The 18,263-nt window shown below is 35.7% G+C and overlaps 1 protein-coding gene across 1 annotated transcript; it reads right to left on the bottom strand.

The window, feature by feature from the left end:
* Window positions 1–10,699: 10,699 nt before the first annotated feature.
* Window positions 10,700–11,494, bottom strand: LOC143574303 (uncharacterized). The gene is made up of 2 exons (XM_077058956.1): window positions 10,996–11,494; window positions 10,700–10,905 (listed from the first exon to the last, which is right to left on the bottom strand). Exons 1-2 carry the CDS (start codon window positions 11,492–11,494, stop codon window positions 10,700–10,702), a joined length of 705 nt encoding a protein of 234 aa, XP_076915071.1.
* Window positions 11,495–18,263: the final 6,769 nt, after the last annotated feature.

The raw sequence follows: 18,263 nt of genomic DNA, 5'->3' as shown, positions 1-18,263 counted from the left end.
ATGCATGTTCTTGGAAATATAAAGTAATAAAGAGATGAGAGAGGGGGAGAAAGGGGGTGGCCACATGGGGTTCCCTCCCAAAGATTTCAAACTCAAAATATCTTTTATTACTTATGTTATATTATAAAATAACATGCAAAATCCAATAAGCTTTGCATGTTGTTATTTAAACAACTCAAATAACATAGTACAAGTAACATGCAAAGTATAATAAGCCATGCATATTGTTATTTAACCAAATTAAATAACATTACAAGTACCATGCAAAGTAACTTCTCTCATAACATAAATTATCCATATAATTTATTTATTTCTCAAGTGCATATCCTTAGAAACCCAATTTCCAATTATCAGATCATATCTTACATAAATATCGTGGTGTTTGTCTAGCTTGTTATTGGGTATGACCCGACTTGGATCAAAACGTACTAGCCACATCAATTATAATATGTGTCTTGGACAGACTGAGTCCAACAATCTTCTACTTGCACCAGATACATAGAAGATTGATGCAAGTAGCAAATACTGCCTAACAACGGTTTACTACCCCTAATACGTATGACGAAGTGCCATTCATTAACACCATCCTCTTCAAGTCCCTTGCTTGAAATGATTTAGGTGATATATCATTAATCCTTTTGTCACAGATGTCATGTCAAATCCAGAGACATAGAGTGATCATTCTCTGTTGATTTAACTTAGAAGGCCTTAGACATCTTACTCCCAACGAGTAAGAGGGAAAAATCCCCTTTTGACTACATACGTCTCTCACAATCACCTCGTACCATACCTGATCTTAGCCTTATGTACTGTCATGTTTCATAGCAGCGAAGAACTAAGTCATAGCATAATATTTGGTGAATATCAAGACCCAATATGTATCTCAGGTCGGAGGATACTATGATATTCGCCTTTAATAAAAATTACCTATGACCAATCACAAAAAATCCATGTAGTAACATCTGAGAGCGGGTCAGTCCAATATTGTATCCCACAAATATCTATGAACCTTGGTAGCAACTCCTTGCTCTATATTCATACCTTATGAATATCCACCGATCCAAGTTCATAGTAGTCTTACATTCATATTTGTTCCCACAAATATGATCGACTACGGACATTTAGAATAATTAACTTATACATGGATTTAAACATGCTAAATTGGAACATAACTCAAAATGTCATAATCATAAACCATACTCATATGAATGAGTCAAAATACAATTGTTCCGATATCCAAATACAAAATAGATCAAATCGAATTACAAAAATATCGAAGTCCTAAGGCGCAAATATGAGCTTCATGCTTAGGCCTTTCAAGTAGCTTCGTGAGTGGATCCGCTATGTTTTGATCGGTGTGAACTTTGAGAATACATATCTTTCCCTTTTCAACTTCCACCCTTATGTAGTTGAATCTCCCCTCAATGTGTCTTTTATTTTGATGTGCACGGGGTCTATTAATTTGAGCAATTGCACCCTTGTTGTTACAAAAGATCCCTAGAGGGTCCTGAATGGTACGAACTACCCCTAGGTCAGCAGTGAACTTCCTTATCCACGCAGCTTCTTGAGCTGCCAATGAGGCAGAGATGTATTCCGATTCAGTGGTGGAAAATGCTACCACATCTTGTTTTGCGCTCTTCAAAGAGAATGCCCCACCATTCATAACTTAAACATATCCCGATTGTGATCGAGAATCATCTCGATCAGTTTGGAAACTCGCATCTGTGTAACCTTTTACAACGAGTTCCTCCTCACCAGGATCGTGTATTAGAAACATATTCTTAGTCCTTCTAAGGTATTTCAGTATATTCTTAACTACCATCCAATGGCTACTTCCCGGATTTTGTTGGTATCTACTTGTCACACTCAAAGTGCATGACACATCCGGTCTAGTGCATATCGTTGCATACACGATGGATCCTATAGCCAATGCGTATGGGATTCCTTTCATTTTCTCTTGCTCATCTTTTAAGCTTGGACATCGAGATGCACTTAATATAGTTCCTTATTGAATAGGTACCAAACCTTTCTTAGAGTTCTCCATCTTCAACCTTCTCAAGATTTTATCTATGTATGCACTTTGGTTTAAACCTATCAACCGCCTTGATCTATCCCAATAGATCTGTATTCCCGAAATATAGGCGGCTTCACCAAGATCTTTGATGGAAAAACAACTTCCAAGCCAGGCTTTTACACCTTCCATTGTTGGAATGTCATTTTCAAATAGTAGTTTGTCATCAACATACAATACTAAGAAAGTAATGATGCTCCCACTAGCTTTCTTATACACACAAGCCTCATTAGCGTTGTTGATGAATCCAAATTTCTTAACCTCTTCATCAAAACGTTGATTCCAACTCCTAGATGCTTGTTTTAATCCATAGAATGATTTCTTCAACTTGCATACTTTATTAGGATGTTGTGGATCAACAAAACCTTCGGGCTGAACCATACAGACATCTTCTTCAAGATGTCCATTTAGAAAAGCGGTTTTGATATCCATTTGCCAAATCTCATAGTCATAACATGCAACTATGGCAAATAATATCCTAATTGACTTTAGCATTTCCATGGGCGAGAAGGTTTTCTCATAGTCAACCCATTGAGTTTTAGTAAAAACGTTTTCTACAAGTCTTTCTTTATAAGTATATAAGTTTCCATGCATATCGGTTTTCTTCTTGAAAACCCACTTACTTCCAACCGGTTTGGAGTTATGTGGTGATGCAACTAAATCCCATACTTGGTTGTCATGCATGGATTGCATCTCAACATTCATGGCTTCAAGCAATTTGTGACAATCAGATTGTGACATTGCACCATGGTATGTGGTGGGTTCATCCGAACCTACCACATAGCGTCCATCCATGAAAAATCCATATCTTTCGGGTGGATTACTAATTCTACCATATTTGCGAATGTTTTGCGTGTCTTGATCAACCATTTGATCCTTCTCAACAACCTCTTGTTGATTGCTAGTATCAACCAAACATGTATCGGCTTATGGTTCTCGATCCTCCTCAATTTACACCATTCTACTAGTTCCTTCCATAAGGAATTAGTTTCCAAGAACTCAGCTTTTCGAGCAATGAGAACTTTTTGCTCGGTTGGGTTGTAGAAATAATATCCCATAGTGTCTTTGGGATATCCTACAAATATACACTTAGTGGATCGGATTTCAAGTTTGTTTTGGGTGTTATGCTTAACATAAGTCTCACAACCCCATACGTTTAAATATGATAATGACGGAGCCCTTCCATTCCATATTTCAAAAGGTGTCTTGTCCACTTTTTTGGTTGGTGCCATATTTAGAATATGGGCTGCGGAGAGCAATGCGAAACACCAAAATGATACAGGCAATTTGCTTCTAGACATCATAGATCGAATAATATCCAATAGAGTTCAATTCCTCCTTTCAGACACACCATTATGTTGTGGTGTTCCAAGTGGAGTGAGTTGTGAGATGATCTCATAACTCCTAAGATGATCTTGAAAAGCATCACTTAGGTATTCACCTCCTCTATCCGAACGAAGTACTTTTATGGTTTTATTAAGTTGATTTTCCACTTAATTTTGGAAGACTTTGAACATTTCAAAGGCTTCATCTTTGTGTCTTAAAAATTACACATACCCATAATGACTATAATCGTCAATAAAATTAATGAAGTATCTTTCACCATTCCTTGTCATTGCCTTAAAATGTCACACCCTCAAAATCCACTAACGGAGTTTTACCGTCAGAGGGTGTGAACTAACAGAATTGGAAACATTAGTTATATCAAACACCACAATTAAAGTTTTAAAAACAACCAAGACATCAAGTCTTAAGTATAAAGTGCGGAAGCGTAAATTGTAAAGCATAACGTTGCGTCACACAGGACGACTTTAAAACACAGTTTTCATAAATAAAACTCAAAAGAAGTGTAAAGCAATAATGGTTCAATGAATGCATGTCCTATACCGCTCGCCCACCTCGGCTACCTGAGATAAATATAATAAAAGTGTCAACACAGGGTTGGTGAGTTCATAGGTTTATATAAATAAAGCGTTGCGTTTTAGCGTTACCAGATAGTGTTAAGTAAATTATATATTAATAGGTAGCTAACCTATTAAGCATGTATTACTAAGTGTTCGACTCCGAAGCTGACTGTTTAACGATTGCCTTGTCACCATGTCAACCACGACCATGGTAACGTGTTAGCCAAAATTACACCCACTCGACCTACAGTCGAGTTTAGAGTTGGGTAGGGTTTGTCAAACCCAGTAGTACTACTCAAAGGTGACTCGCTATTTTCCAAATATTAACCGGTTCGATGTTCGGAAGGACTTTAGTTGGTTTGTTTGCCATTAGCCTTACAAGTGATTTATAAAAGTAACGAAATCAACATCGTTGGAGTATGTTATCTCTCCCTAATAAAAGTGTTAAAAAGAGTAAAAGGGGCAGTGAAACTCACTGTTTGCGAAGATAACAAAAAGATTCCAGAAACGTGTGCGTAACAGAAAATCCTCACTAGTGCTCTAAAAACAAAACGAGATTTTATAAGTATTTGAACTACGAGTGAGTCCTTAGAATCGACACATAAAACTTATGCATGAGATGTGTTCGTGTTACTTTGTGTAATAGGTGTGACTCGACAAACACGTTGGTGATTAGTTATGTGTGTGAAAAAATATTAAGTATTAAGTGTTACCATTGCACATTCCTAGTAAACTATCTCCCACAAGGGCAAATAAGTCAAACACATAGTAAACATCAATCAACAATACACTTTTCATGTTAACTTAAACAATTCAGCAGCTAATTTATCGAGACAGATTTTAACCCGACAAAATCACTATATTTAATATATCATAACATGTCAACAAAATCACCAAAAATCATCACAGAAGCACACGTGAGTTAGGTTTCTAAAAGTATTTTTATTATATTATTATCATATATGGTTTTCTCACAATGATCAAACAAATAGAGTAAACACACAGCAGTCATTATTATGAGCAACAAAACGTTATTTGTTATTCTTGTTACATGGCTAATCCAATTAATGCAAGATCAATTGGGTCAGGTTCCTAACTAAAATTATCAACTTCCAGAAGTGGAACCAAGCCATTTGGTCTTGTCTTTTATGAGATATACTAATTACAAAACAGCCTACCAGCAGGCTTCTAGAATCATATTTGCACAACAGATTTGTAAATTAATAAAAACTAACTTTCACACGTCCAAAAATTACAAACTCAAACTCTTTACAAACTAGACTTGACCTACTACATCATAGAGTCAATAATCACTTCCAAACACAATATTAACATCGAGTTACAGTCATTTAAACACGAATTTAAGAATCTGTCCAGCACCAGTTTTCACCAAGATTCAACAAACTAATAACCTATGAGCTACCAACCATGCATCTCAATTTCACTTTACATGCACATTTAGGGTTTTACTTCAAAATTCAATTTCAAGAAACATGTTATTAAAAATCAATAACAACACAACTAGTTACCAAATCACTAGTATTCATCAACAAACATACAAATAAACCCTAACTCATCTTAAATCATTACTTTCAAGATTTAGGGTTTTGATTAACATGTTCAATAGCATAATTAAATCCATAGAATGACTAAAGGGAATGATAATTACCTATCTAGCACCTAGAATCCTCCAACCAAACTTGAAAAGCACTTTGTATGTGTGTGTGTGTGTGTTTAAGGTCGCCAAGGGGGGAGAGAGCGGGAGGCCTATCGCAAGGGGGGGAGGGGAATTAGGGTTGGATAATAATTTGTTTATATTATTAATCATGTTACACTTAACCCCCTAATCTTCTAGTTAATCAATTTCTAGCATAAAATAGTTTATTTTCTTCATGAATTAACATTATACATGTAAACACCAAGTAGCACATAAACTTACACGTAATTATCAAATACTTTACGATATTTATTGTCTGTTCACCAACGGTTTAAGTCGACTCATGTGTGTTTCGGTGAACTGGAATGAAATAGTTCGTGTGATCTTTAGTTTGAATTAACGGAGTTAACCTGAAATTGGCGAGTGTCACATCATTCCCATGTTGAAAGAATTTTCGTCCCGAAAATTTGCGTCATGTCGCGGTGGCTGTCTGGAGAAGACAAAAATTTTTAGTTTGTCACATAAAAGGACCACATACATTCAAATGTATGATACCTAATAAGTCTTTTGCCCTTTCTTTAGTTCCACTATAAGGTTCCTTGGTCATATTTCCTTGTAAACAAGATTCACATTTATCAAATGAATCATCTTCATTTGTTTCCAAAAGACCATTTTTTGAAGTGTATGTATGTGATCTTTGTTTATGTGACCAAGGCGACAATGCCAAAGATAAGTCTTACTCAAATCCATTTTGAGTTCCTTGGTGCTTGATTGGTACAGCCTGTTATCAAAGGATGTGTTATCATGAACTAATTCATAAATGCCATTAGACAGAATTGCTTTAAAATAAAAGACATCATTCATGGAAACACAAATATCATTGTCTACAAATTTCAAATCATAACCATTTTGTCTTAAAAGAGAAACGGAGATAATATTCCTAGTCAAACTAGGAGCATACAAAATGTTTTTAAAAACAACTTCCAAACCATTTGGAAGCTTCAAAACATCGTCTCCTTAACATCAACCTTTGCTCTGTTGCCCATGAAGAGACTTGTATCAACCTTTGTCTCCTTAACATCAACAAATTACAAATATGAATTCCAAATCCGGTATCCAATACCCATGTGTTAGAAGAAATAACGTTAAGATCAATATGGATAATGAAAGTTGTACCCGAGGTTTGCTCCACATTCCTATTGTCTTTCAACTCTTTAAGATAGGTTGGAAAATTCCTCATCCAATGTCCTATCTCACCACAACCAAAGCAGGGTTCTTCCGAGCTAACCTTTAGCTTCTTCTCTTTTGGTTTGGGTGGTTCCGCTTTAGTCTTCCCTTTGAATTTACCTTTGACATGCCCCTTACCTTTGGCAACCTTTGACTTAGGTTTCGGGTGATGCCTCTTCTTTTTGCCACCTTCATTGATCGTGAGAACCGGTAAAATTGTTGTATTTTAGACGCTCCTTATCGAGTATAGCTCTTAGTTATAGGCTATGCACGGGGGAGATAATTGCGTTAGGTGGATTGTTGATTGTAGCCATCTATATAATTTAACAAAGCTCAATTTTAGTATTTTTCAATATCATTTAATCAATTTTAATCGTTAATACCCTTTAATGTCTCCAAGACAATTAATGATTAACATCTAGAAACCAACGTTACATTCAAATAGTAGTTAGGTGACCTTTATCCTACTATTCAAATTAACAAGGTAGTCAACGTTTGACGATTGCAACCCTTTGCAACTTCTAGCTTTATGGGATCGGTTAAACATCTCTATGCTTAGTTGGCATGTTTAATCCCGTCAACACCATTGTACGCCATGCTTCGGTGACCCTATTCACATGGTTTCCAAATCAAGTCTTCCTACTTACACACACGTGTGAATTTGCACATACAAGTGGTTGGGTGACCTTTATCCCACAAATATGGCAAACTCACCTCAAACTCACAAGTTTCCTCCAATGTGGTTAGGTGACCTTTATCCCACATCAAGTTCCTAAGTGATTTGATTGTTGTATAAAAGTATGGTGTTCGACTTGTTTTTAAAAGGGATTTATGTTTTCTAAATTCTAGATTGGAAAACAATTTGCATACCTTGCATTTTCATGCATTCAAATGCATGGTACTTTGTTGAAAACTAATTTTCAAAATTCCTTTTAATAAAACCCATTTTATTGTGAAATCATTAAACTTTAATAAAACAAATTTTATTACCTAATAATTTCTAAGGAACCAATTTTATGCAAGTTGTTGATTTCAATTTGTAAGCAATTCATATGCTAACAAAACAACCAAACATGCATAAATAAAACAACCACAAGTTCATAACCATATGCAACTAAACTTGACAACACTTGTTGACCAAAACAAGTGTGCCAAAAGGTCTCTCCTAAGGGACGAAAATGACACAAGGCGTGTGCCGGTGAACTCCGACTTGACCCCGCATCCAAATGCCTCAAGTGTCCACCTTGTGTTGTGACTCTTCCACTTTATTTGGGCTTTCTTTTGGGCTCCAACTTCATCTCCTAGCTTTCTTGGGCCTCCATGTTTGGGTTTTTGGTCATTGGACTAAAATCCCATCTTGGACTATGAGGTCCATTAAGGCCCAAAACCAAAACCCTAACTTTTATGAATCTTATTTTACAAAAAATATATCCTAATACATTTTTCACTAGAAAAAGAAATACAACTAATTTACTTATTATTACAAACCAATATGAAATAAATAAATAGATTACAAACCCAAATAAATGAATATTACAACCATATTGAATAATTGAATGAATCACAACACAAACACACATCCAAATACAAGGTTATGGCTAGGTTATGAACATGCAACTAAACATCAAAATATGCAAATGGTGAAAATCCAATATGGTTCCCCTTTTAACCCTTAAAGTTTTCGGCCATGGTTAAGCAAACCAAAAACTATGGGTTTTTGTCCAAACAAAATAATCAATCATCCAAATGACTTAATTTTTCAAGATTACCACATGCATGTAACTTATAATCTTGAAACACCCAGGGGTAACCAAAAGCCCCAAAACTTTTGGCCATATGGTGAACCACGCCATAAAACCTGAAATTTTAGATCCATTGAAGCATGTATTCATATAAGCGGCTCTTGATGCCATTGTTGGGTTTTAACAAGATTATCAAAGTCATACAACCTCATTTATATGAAAAATGCAGCAGATAAAAAATTTTAAATATTTTTTTAGGTGAATATAAAAACCGATTTTATATGCAAAACCCAAGCCCCGGATTCATATACGAAATTGCATGCATACCAATATAAACAATCATAGGGTGTTTATGTGATACACCTTCAAGAGTCCAAGAAGATGAAGGAGATGATGGTTTGAATGTTGGTCCTCTAAAAGGAAGACCTCAAGCCTATATACCTTTCAAGCATCCAACAAACACCCTGTTATACTAGGATTGCACACTCAAAACCTCCTTCTTGTTGCTCCTTCATTTGGCCGAAATTAGAGAGAAAGAAGGAGATTTTTTTGTGTTGGTACACGAAACGTCTTTCGCTTTCGTCTTGTTAGTGCTCGGTTGATAATAGTGTTAACAAACGTAGAAACGGATTTTACGAAGAACATGTTCAGCGGGTATGTACAAACAAGCGCACATGCCATATCATATGTATATGTTATACGGATAGGTATTCATATGTATATGTGTCTTATACATAACCTGTTGATCATACTATACATATACGCTGGTAGATGAGTATATTTTATCATATACGTTGCTGGCTGTGTGGACGTATATGTGCATAGTTGACTTATGCGGCTACTTCTAGCCGCATATTGATTGATATACTGGTTGATTTGCATGTATAAAAGTTGCTGCTATTGTTGACATATGCATTTTCAGATTGCCACAGTCTTATACGCGACTACTTGTTGAAGTATAAGTTGATTGTTTGCATGTGCATGGATTTATACGTTGAAATTTCATGGCACATGGACTTATACGTTTATAGGTTATACGTTGAATGTGCATGTAACTTATACGTTGAAGCGTTGTTGCGGACTTATACGTTTGGCAGCTGATGTGTTTCTATAAATAGGTTGTCTGTTAGTTTCATTTGCAAGCTTTTGGATCGTTGTTCTCTTATTGTTATATTTTTTGGTCCAGTAAGCTGATGTACTTAAATGTAATATCTTGTATCGTGTCACTAATGTCAACAAACTTGGGGCTTAAAAGAGATATCTATCATGTTTTTCATCTTGTATTGATTTCCGCTCGATACATTAAAGAGTAGAATCTGTTCGTAAACGTCGAAACATGATCTCGATCTGTATCATGAACTTTTAGGAATGTACCTATGATCTTGAAGATTCAGCTTCATCATTTATCTTTGACATGAATGCAACATTGGTCTTCTCAATTTCTTCAGCATGGTTACTCCAGTCAAACAAACAATCTTGTGGTTGTTAAGCTAGAACAATGTTTCCTTGATTTCTTAGCTGAGTTTCATATTTATGTTCTAATTTGTAGGACCTAGAGGAGGGATTTGTTGGTTTCCTTGAATAGGTTATTGTTGTTGGGGAATGATTTGCTGTTGGTTTTGTTGTGCAGCAAAGTTGTTGTAGAACTGTCTATGTTGTTGATCTTGACCCTGATTCTAATATTGGAACTGTTTTCTTTGAAGATTGTTGTTGTTTTGGAATTGTCTTGGTTGGTTGCATTCTCTAGAAAAGTGACCAAGTTGTTGACAATTGTAGCAAATTGCCTTGGATTTGTCAAATCCAATCCTGTCATTTGGACTAGAGAATGTAGATCTTCCAGTCATGTTGTACAAACTTTTACTTCTCAAAGCTAACATGGTTGCTTGCCATTTTAAATCCATATCTTCAAGATCATCTGCATCAATTTGTTCCACATATTCTTGTACCACACTGGTATGAATCAACTTCTTGGCAACAAATGCATTATAGGATTCAGTAAACATTGAAAACAAAGCATGATATTCATTTCCTTGACTTGAATTTCCAAGAACATATGGAGCATGTCCACTTTTCATTGAGGATGCATCACCATCATCTATCATTTGGACATTAAATCTTTGTTTTCCAGATTGGCTTGCCACATAAACCCTTGGAGTGTCAGCAAGTCATTAGGCTCTTCAATGATGGGAATATGTTGTTGATTCTTTGTGGACATATTTTCCATTGGAGCTATTAGGGCGTTTGTAACTTGGAAACTTGGCTTCTCTTCTTTGATCATGTAATTTTCAATCATTTCTTGCTCAGCTGCTTGTAGAAAACATATAACATCATCAAGCTTGAAATTGGGAAATTTTGTCTTTTCTTTGATAAACTTGCTTGTTGTATACCATTCACCGGATAAGGAGGAAAACAGTTTCTTGTTTAGATCAAATTTAGTAATAGCAAGATCATTTGTTCTGATTTCATTGACAATTGCCAAAAATCTTTGCAAAACTGATTTCAACATTACTCCTTCTTTAAACTTGAATTTGTCAAGTTGCTGCTTCAACCTATCTTTCTTGATGTATTTCAATTCAGTGTTTCCTTCAAACATCTCTACCACTACATAATACATGGCTTTTACAGTTGTGTGATGATTCACACTTATCAATATTTCCCATGACAAACCCAGTTTCAACATAGAAAGGGCCTTCTCATCCCTTTTCTTCATTTGTCTTTCAACAACTTTGTTGGTGTTTGCACCTTCAGTGGGAACACATGGACCATTTTTTATGGAGTTTATTTCAGTGTCATTGTAGCAAACAGTAGCCTCAAATAAAACTTTACACTTGATATAATTTTCTTGACCTAACAATCTTGGAATCCTGTTAGTAGAAATTTCTTGGTCATCCATTTGTTTGAAAATATTTTTCGTATTTTTAGTAAGATTTTGAGATGAAAATTACTTAAATTGTAAACAAAATTTGAAAATTATTCAGGTCTGAGGATGAAATCCTTAAATCTGATGAAAACAGATGGATTAAACCAAGATCTGGACTCAAAACAAACAATAATCAATCTGAATATGAGATTAGAATACTTTTAAACCTTAAATGATTGTAAATCTGAAAGATAAAGAACGGAGAAGCTGACGTCACAACTCATTGGAACAATGTTTAGCTGACGTCAACATCTTCTTCTTCAAAATCAAATAATATTCTGTAAAAGCCTCACAGTCAATCTTCAAAGAAAACATCGGTCTTCACAAGAGAAAACAAAGCTTTGATACCACTTGTCAAGATCTATATATCTCAATATCAACCTCGTAACCAACAACTTAATGTTGACAAGACGGTTACGAATAAGCTAATATAAAGACCCAATGATTGCTAAAGGCGGAATCAATTGTAATCAAGATATTGCTTAGAATTACATGAAGATGTCAAACACGCAAGAAACTCAAAAGATTTCCATTGATATTAAACAATAATACAAATGAATAATTTTTAGGGTTTCTAGGTAGAATGTCAGGTGCACCTAATTTTCGTACAAAGATATTCGGTATGATAAGAAAGTCTATTTAGCCGTAAATCACCATTGTCATAAATGTGACCTAATATTTCCTTAAATAGGCACACTTGACACCTTCTAGAAACCCTTATCATTGTAAAAACATATTCAAATGTATTCAAAATTATTACAAGTGTCAGATAGGTCTTCAAGTAAGCTTTGTCTTTGTCGAGCAGACCTTGTAATCCATAAGTGTGCCGGAACAGTTCTCCTAGCAGGCTTTTACTTATGAATATTTTCCTTAGAAAATATTCTTCAAGCAAACTTCAATCTTCATGATATAATCAAACTTTTCTAGAGAATATCCAACGAGCAAACTTGTTCTTCTTGATCTCTTCAACATTTTGTCAAAGACTTATTCAAGCAAACTATGTGTGCTTGGGGTACTGTAGCTTGCTCGAGGTTGAACCTTACTCGTATAAGTCCTTAGTAGAATTCTATTAACTTCCTACAAGTATGCTTGAGATCACTATTATTGAAACCTTGCTCGACCCACAAGATTACTTGGTTTAAACTTGGTTAACTCAAAAGTTTGCTCTTAAGCAAACCATGCTCGACTTGAAGAACAACCTTGCTTGATGAAGTCTAGTTTGCTCGAACTAAACACTTAGAAGAATTCCATAAGATAACGTTGCTCGATGTAAGATACCTTGCTCGAATAAGTTTTAGGCTTGCTCAAAGTTCCTAGTTTGCTCGTATTCCATACTTATCTGCCTTGATCAATTTTGATCCCAACAGTTTGGTGAATAAAAATTCCCAAATCTGTTTGGTGAACCTGCAATCCCAAAAAGAAACTCATTTCTCCCATCGAGCATCGAGCTCATCTCGAACTTCGTTTGCATCATCTTCTCAAAATCTTTACACAAGCTGTCGTTCGTGGAATCGAAAATAATATAGTCAAAGTATATCTGGACTAAAAGAATATCATCTTTCACAATCTTATAGAAAATGGTACAATCCACATTCTCTCGTGAGAATCCGCTATCCATAAGATGGTCAGCCAACGTGCTATACCAAGTTCTCGGGGCTTGGAGAAGACAATAATGAGCCTTGTTTAATCGGTAATCATGCTCGGGATATTCAGGATCTTCAAAATTATGGGGTTGCTTCATGTAAACCTATTGACGAATTTCCCCATTTAAAAAGACACTCTTCAAATTCATTTGGAACACTATAAACTTTTTGAAAGCTGCGCAGGCCAAGAAGATTCATATAGCCTCAAGTCTTGCAATTTGAGCATATACTTTGTTGTAGTCAATGCCTTCACGCTGATTAAAACATTGGACTACAAGTCTTGCTTTGTTCCGAACGATAACCATATCATCCCTTTTTCATTTAAATACCCAATTTGTCGAGATAGCCTTTTTAACCCGATTCAGTTTGTCAATTAGATCTCAAACACCAAGACGGGCAAATTTTTGCAGTTCATCTTGCATTGTTTCTACCCAAGATGGTTCTTGTAGTGCGATAAACACACTTGTAGGGTCAATTTGGGATAGAAAGCAAGTATATCAGGAAATATGTTGAATTCCGAAGGCCTTAATGTCAGCATACACACATAGCAACAGATCTTCAACCACATTTGGTACTTGATGAAGAGTTCTTACTCCGTCATTCAAATCACCAATAATGTTTTTCTGGGGATGATAAGAATGAATTCGAACAGTAGGATTCTCAGAAACTTGAACATTATCTTGTAAATTGGTGACGTTTTCATCAGTCAAAGGCTAGGAAGATTCTCCTGAAGATATCTCATGGTCATCATGAGTATCAACTAATGATTCAGAGGTAAAATATTCAAAGTTTGAATCATCATATATATCATATAAAACATCTTAAACTTCAGGTTGATCATGTACATATGTCGAATGACGATTAAAAGAACTTGCATAAGATAATAACTCTTGTTTCAAATAATCACGAACTAAGTCTTCAATTTGTACATCAACCAAGGGTGAGAAAGAATCAAATAATACATCATAATCAAACATCCATACATGTCATTTACCAGCGGGAGGTGTGGTGTACCTTTGACAATCAACGTGGTACCATTCTTCAACACACCCAGCGAAGATATTAAAAACTCATTTGTTAGATGACACATACCCCAAAAAAAACCTTCTATTTCCTTCTCCTCAAACTTTCCCACATATTTCTTTAACATAATACGAAAACACCCGAATGGCTCTAAGAATTGCAGATTCGGCTTACGGTTTTCTAACAATTCATAAGTTGTCTTCTTAAGCTTCTTTATCGTGAGAACCCGATTAAACGTATAACAAGTAGTGTTCACAGCCTCATTTCAAAATTGTACATGAAATACTCTAACAACAACAACAACACCAACAACAACAACTTTGCAAAAAAAAGTTTGTAACAAATGAATAATCCACCTCACGGTGTAATATAAACAAAAAAAATAAATGTATAAATAATAGAAATTAACTAAGTAAAAGAAAGCATAATCAATTCAAAAAGAAATAATAATCCATAAATATTATGAAGAGAAAAAAAAAGATAAAATAGCTATGTTAAGGTGTTGATTTGATTGGACATAGAGATTTATGTTCAATTCTAACTTCTTTCAACCAAAATTAATATAACATAAAAGGAAATTGAAAATAATATTCAATTGGTCATCAGTTTTGTTGCACATGAAGGAAAAAAGGAATCTCTGCACATAAAAGGAAAAAAGACAAATAATGCTCAATTGTTGCACAAAATAGACTCTACCTAAACAGAAATCCTTGCATAATGATAATTTATTGCACACTTGCACCATCTTCTAATAGGCTAATAGGAATAGTGATAAGATATAGGCGTAGTTAAACAAATATCGTTGCTGTTAACGATATTTTTAGCTCCACTAACGTTGGTTATAAAATCTGAATTCATCTCTACTCACATCAAAAACTCTTTTAACCCTGGTCATCCCAGTTATCACCTCTTTGAATGTCTCCGACCAACCCATTTTCTTACTCAAAAACCAAAACCAATGACACTACTCATCATCTCCATTAGTACCACTATGCACTGCCACCCCCTTTACTCAGTTGCAACAATTTCCGATAACACTTTCATTACCAAAACAACCATATGAGAATCTAAACCTTCTCCACTATCTTTGGATACCCTAAACTGACCATTAGAATCAATAAAACGGGTCGTTGCCACTTCCATCATTTATCGGCGACCACCACGCACAACCAGAAAGAAATCAGATATCACCAAACACGATCAGATCATCACCATTAACAATATTAATTACTATACAACTCATTTCCGACCATTCGTAGTGTGAAATCGCGGCACCAACGCCATTTCCTGTGTTCTAGAAACAACAATAAACACGCCTCCAGTACTGTCATTTTCAGCAAAAAAAACTAACGGCCACCACCACCGAACACCATCTTCACTCCACCGTAGGTCATGATTGCGCATGTAACCCTCGTAAATTGGATCTGGATATCATGTGCACGTATATATTAGATATAATTATTGGATCTGATTCAAGGGAAAGTTACCGTCAAGATATATGAAGTTGGGGATTTCTGAAGTTGTTTTGAAAGTCAATAACAAGGCGAGTCTTGGGGATTACTTCAGCAAGTGTTTATTTATCTAATTAGTAGGCTAGTTTGTTAATGTTTTTAATTTAGTCTTTCATTCTGTTGTATGTGCGTTGCCTATTTAAAGGCTTTCTCTTAAATGAAGTATTATCCAAGGCTTTCTCTTTAATGAAGTATTATCCAAGGCTTTCTTTTTAATTAAGTATTATCCAATCTTTCAATAAACACCTGCTTATTATCAATTGATTCCACTATAAGTGGTATCAGAGCATTACCAAGTTCCGATATTACTCTCGATCAATTCTTGTTTTTGTACCTCCTCAAAAAGTTTGCTTTTCTTGAAAATAACCCAAACCCTATTCTCCTAATGGCCTCCAATACCAGTGGTATAACCTCTACCCCTCTTCCAATTTTCAAAGGTGATGGTTACGAGTTTTGGAAAATACGAATAAAACCTATCTTGATTTCACAAGATCTTTGGGATTTTAGGGCTACAAGATACAACAAGGCAGATGGTTATCATGTTTGATTAAGAGACAATAGAAATAAAGATGCAAACAAGCATGGACATCAAAACAAGCATGGACGCTTCTTCAAAACGGATATCAAGAAAATTCAAAAGTACAACCAGTTAAGCTACAAGGACTTCGGAGAGAGTTTGAAACACTCAAAATGAAAGAGGGAGAGCCTGTGCCAGATTTTCTTTCAAAGGTTATGAAAATAGTTAATCAGAAAAGATCTTATGGAGAACAAGTGACGGATCATACTGTTGTAGAGAAGGTGCTTCAAAGTTTACCACCTAGATGGGATCATGTAGTGGCTGCAATTATAGAGTCTAAAGATTTGAACAGACTCTCTTATGAACAGTTAATGGGGATCATTGCAGGCCCATGAAGCTAGAGTTAACTGTGGGATTCCTGCTCAAACTCATGTTGAAGAACATGCATTTCAAGCAAAGGAAGTAAAGATTGTTGGCTTATCTGTACGAGGAAGGGGTCGGGCATCATATAGAAGCTATGGGCGAGGTCGTGGCAGAGGTGCTGATCGTAGAAAAAATCAAGCTCAATATTACAATTGTGGTAGAATTGGTCATCTTAGCAGAGATTTTTGTAGTGAACACCAAGCAGGTGCAACAATTGAAGGAGAAGGTGATGATAAAGCGGGTCAGCTGAATATGTGTAACACCCCGTAACCGCAGCGGAAACGTACACGGGATGCAACAGACACATCTGATATCAACAGCATTGTTTATAAAGAAAACACCAGTACATTAATTTAAACGTATTACATTGTTCTGAGTTTCATAACCATCTAAGCGTTATCACATAAGTGTTACCGATAGTACATTAACATAATTAATGCAAAATATAGATCTCTAGACTTCCACAAAATAGCACACAGCATCGAACACATATCACTCATTCCAATTTGAGTGTACCTAGAAAGCATGTAAAGAAAACGGGTCAACTACGAATAGTTGGTGAGTTTCACTAATTTAAATAAACCATGACAAATCATTATAAAATTCATAAATAAGCGATGTAATTATACTGAGTTCACAAGTGAAAACTTTGTTAACCCCGAAACACATCAAATTACCCCGGGGGACACTGTTAACCCAGAAACATATCTAATAACCTCTAGGGTCACTGTTAACCCAGAACATATTTAATAACCTCTGGGGGCACTGTTAACCCAGAACATTTCCAATATCCTCTGGGGACACTGTTAACCCAGAAATACATTTAATAACCTCTGGGGACACTGTTAACCCAGAACACTGTTTCGGGCCTTACAATATTAGCAACTCAGTTAATTACCATCTTAATACATTACCGTACGATTTCCGTACAATAAACATTATATAAATACATTCATTTCCATGCGATCGGCATGTACTTAAACACTTTGATAAAAAACATGCTTTCCGCCCCGGGAAAATATTTAAAACAGTTCAGTAAAAGGGGCTCGTGAAAACTCACCTTGTTGGTGAGCAGAGGTGTAATACCGTGAACAGCTACCGGCCCGGATCTGTAATACGATCCCTAAGTCATTACTACACAATTTCTATTAATATAACTTAAATTCGTGTTAACCGGTACGTCCGGGGACACTGTTAACCCAGTACCGTACGCGATCCGGGGACAATGTTAACCCCGATACACTTCTCAGGACTTAGATTGTGATATCACTTAGAGTTCTTTAGTCAAAACTATCATTAGTTTGTTTTCTCGTTTTGCGTGCCTAGCACGGTTATTCGTCTTTATGTTTTCAAAAATGAGTTTGGCCATATACGACCCGAAAGTAGTTGTTATTGATATTTTAATTAAAGTGGCGAAATTAGAGCTCGGTTAGACACCCCGTTTGGCCGCGGGGCCCGTTTCCGTCTTTAATACACCGGAAACGGTTAAATCGGGTAAAATTACCCAAATCATCCGAATTATTTCCGGATGATTTATTTTTACTTGATTAACTTAGTTTCATGAAAATAGTCCATTTTTAAGGTTTTTATGCACCAGTCAGCTCGCTTAGGCGAACTTTGCCGGT

This window comes from Bidens hawaiensis, unplaced genomic scaffold (assembly GCF_021521415.1).
Source record: "Bidens hawaiensis isolate Kalapana, Puna unplaced genomic scaffold, B.hawaiensis_p1.1 tig00026896_1, whole genome shotgun sequence".
NCBI lineage: Eukaryota > Viridiplantae > Streptophyta > Magnoliopsida > Asterales > Asteraceae > Bidens > Bidens hawaiensis.
The sequence above is the reverse complement of the archived record's forward strand: the minus strand, read 5'-3'. Positions and strand labels throughout refer to the sequence as shown.

Coding starts and splice junctions, on each gene's coding strand:
- LOC143574303 (XM_077058956.1), bottom strand. CDS start 11,494: ATGGATGACCAAGAAATTTCTACTAACAGGATTCCAAGATTGTTAGGT. Junction 10,906..10,995: donor ACTGTTTTCCTCCTTATCCG/GTGAATGGTATA, acceptor TTCTACAAGCAG/CTGAGCAAGAAATGATTGAA.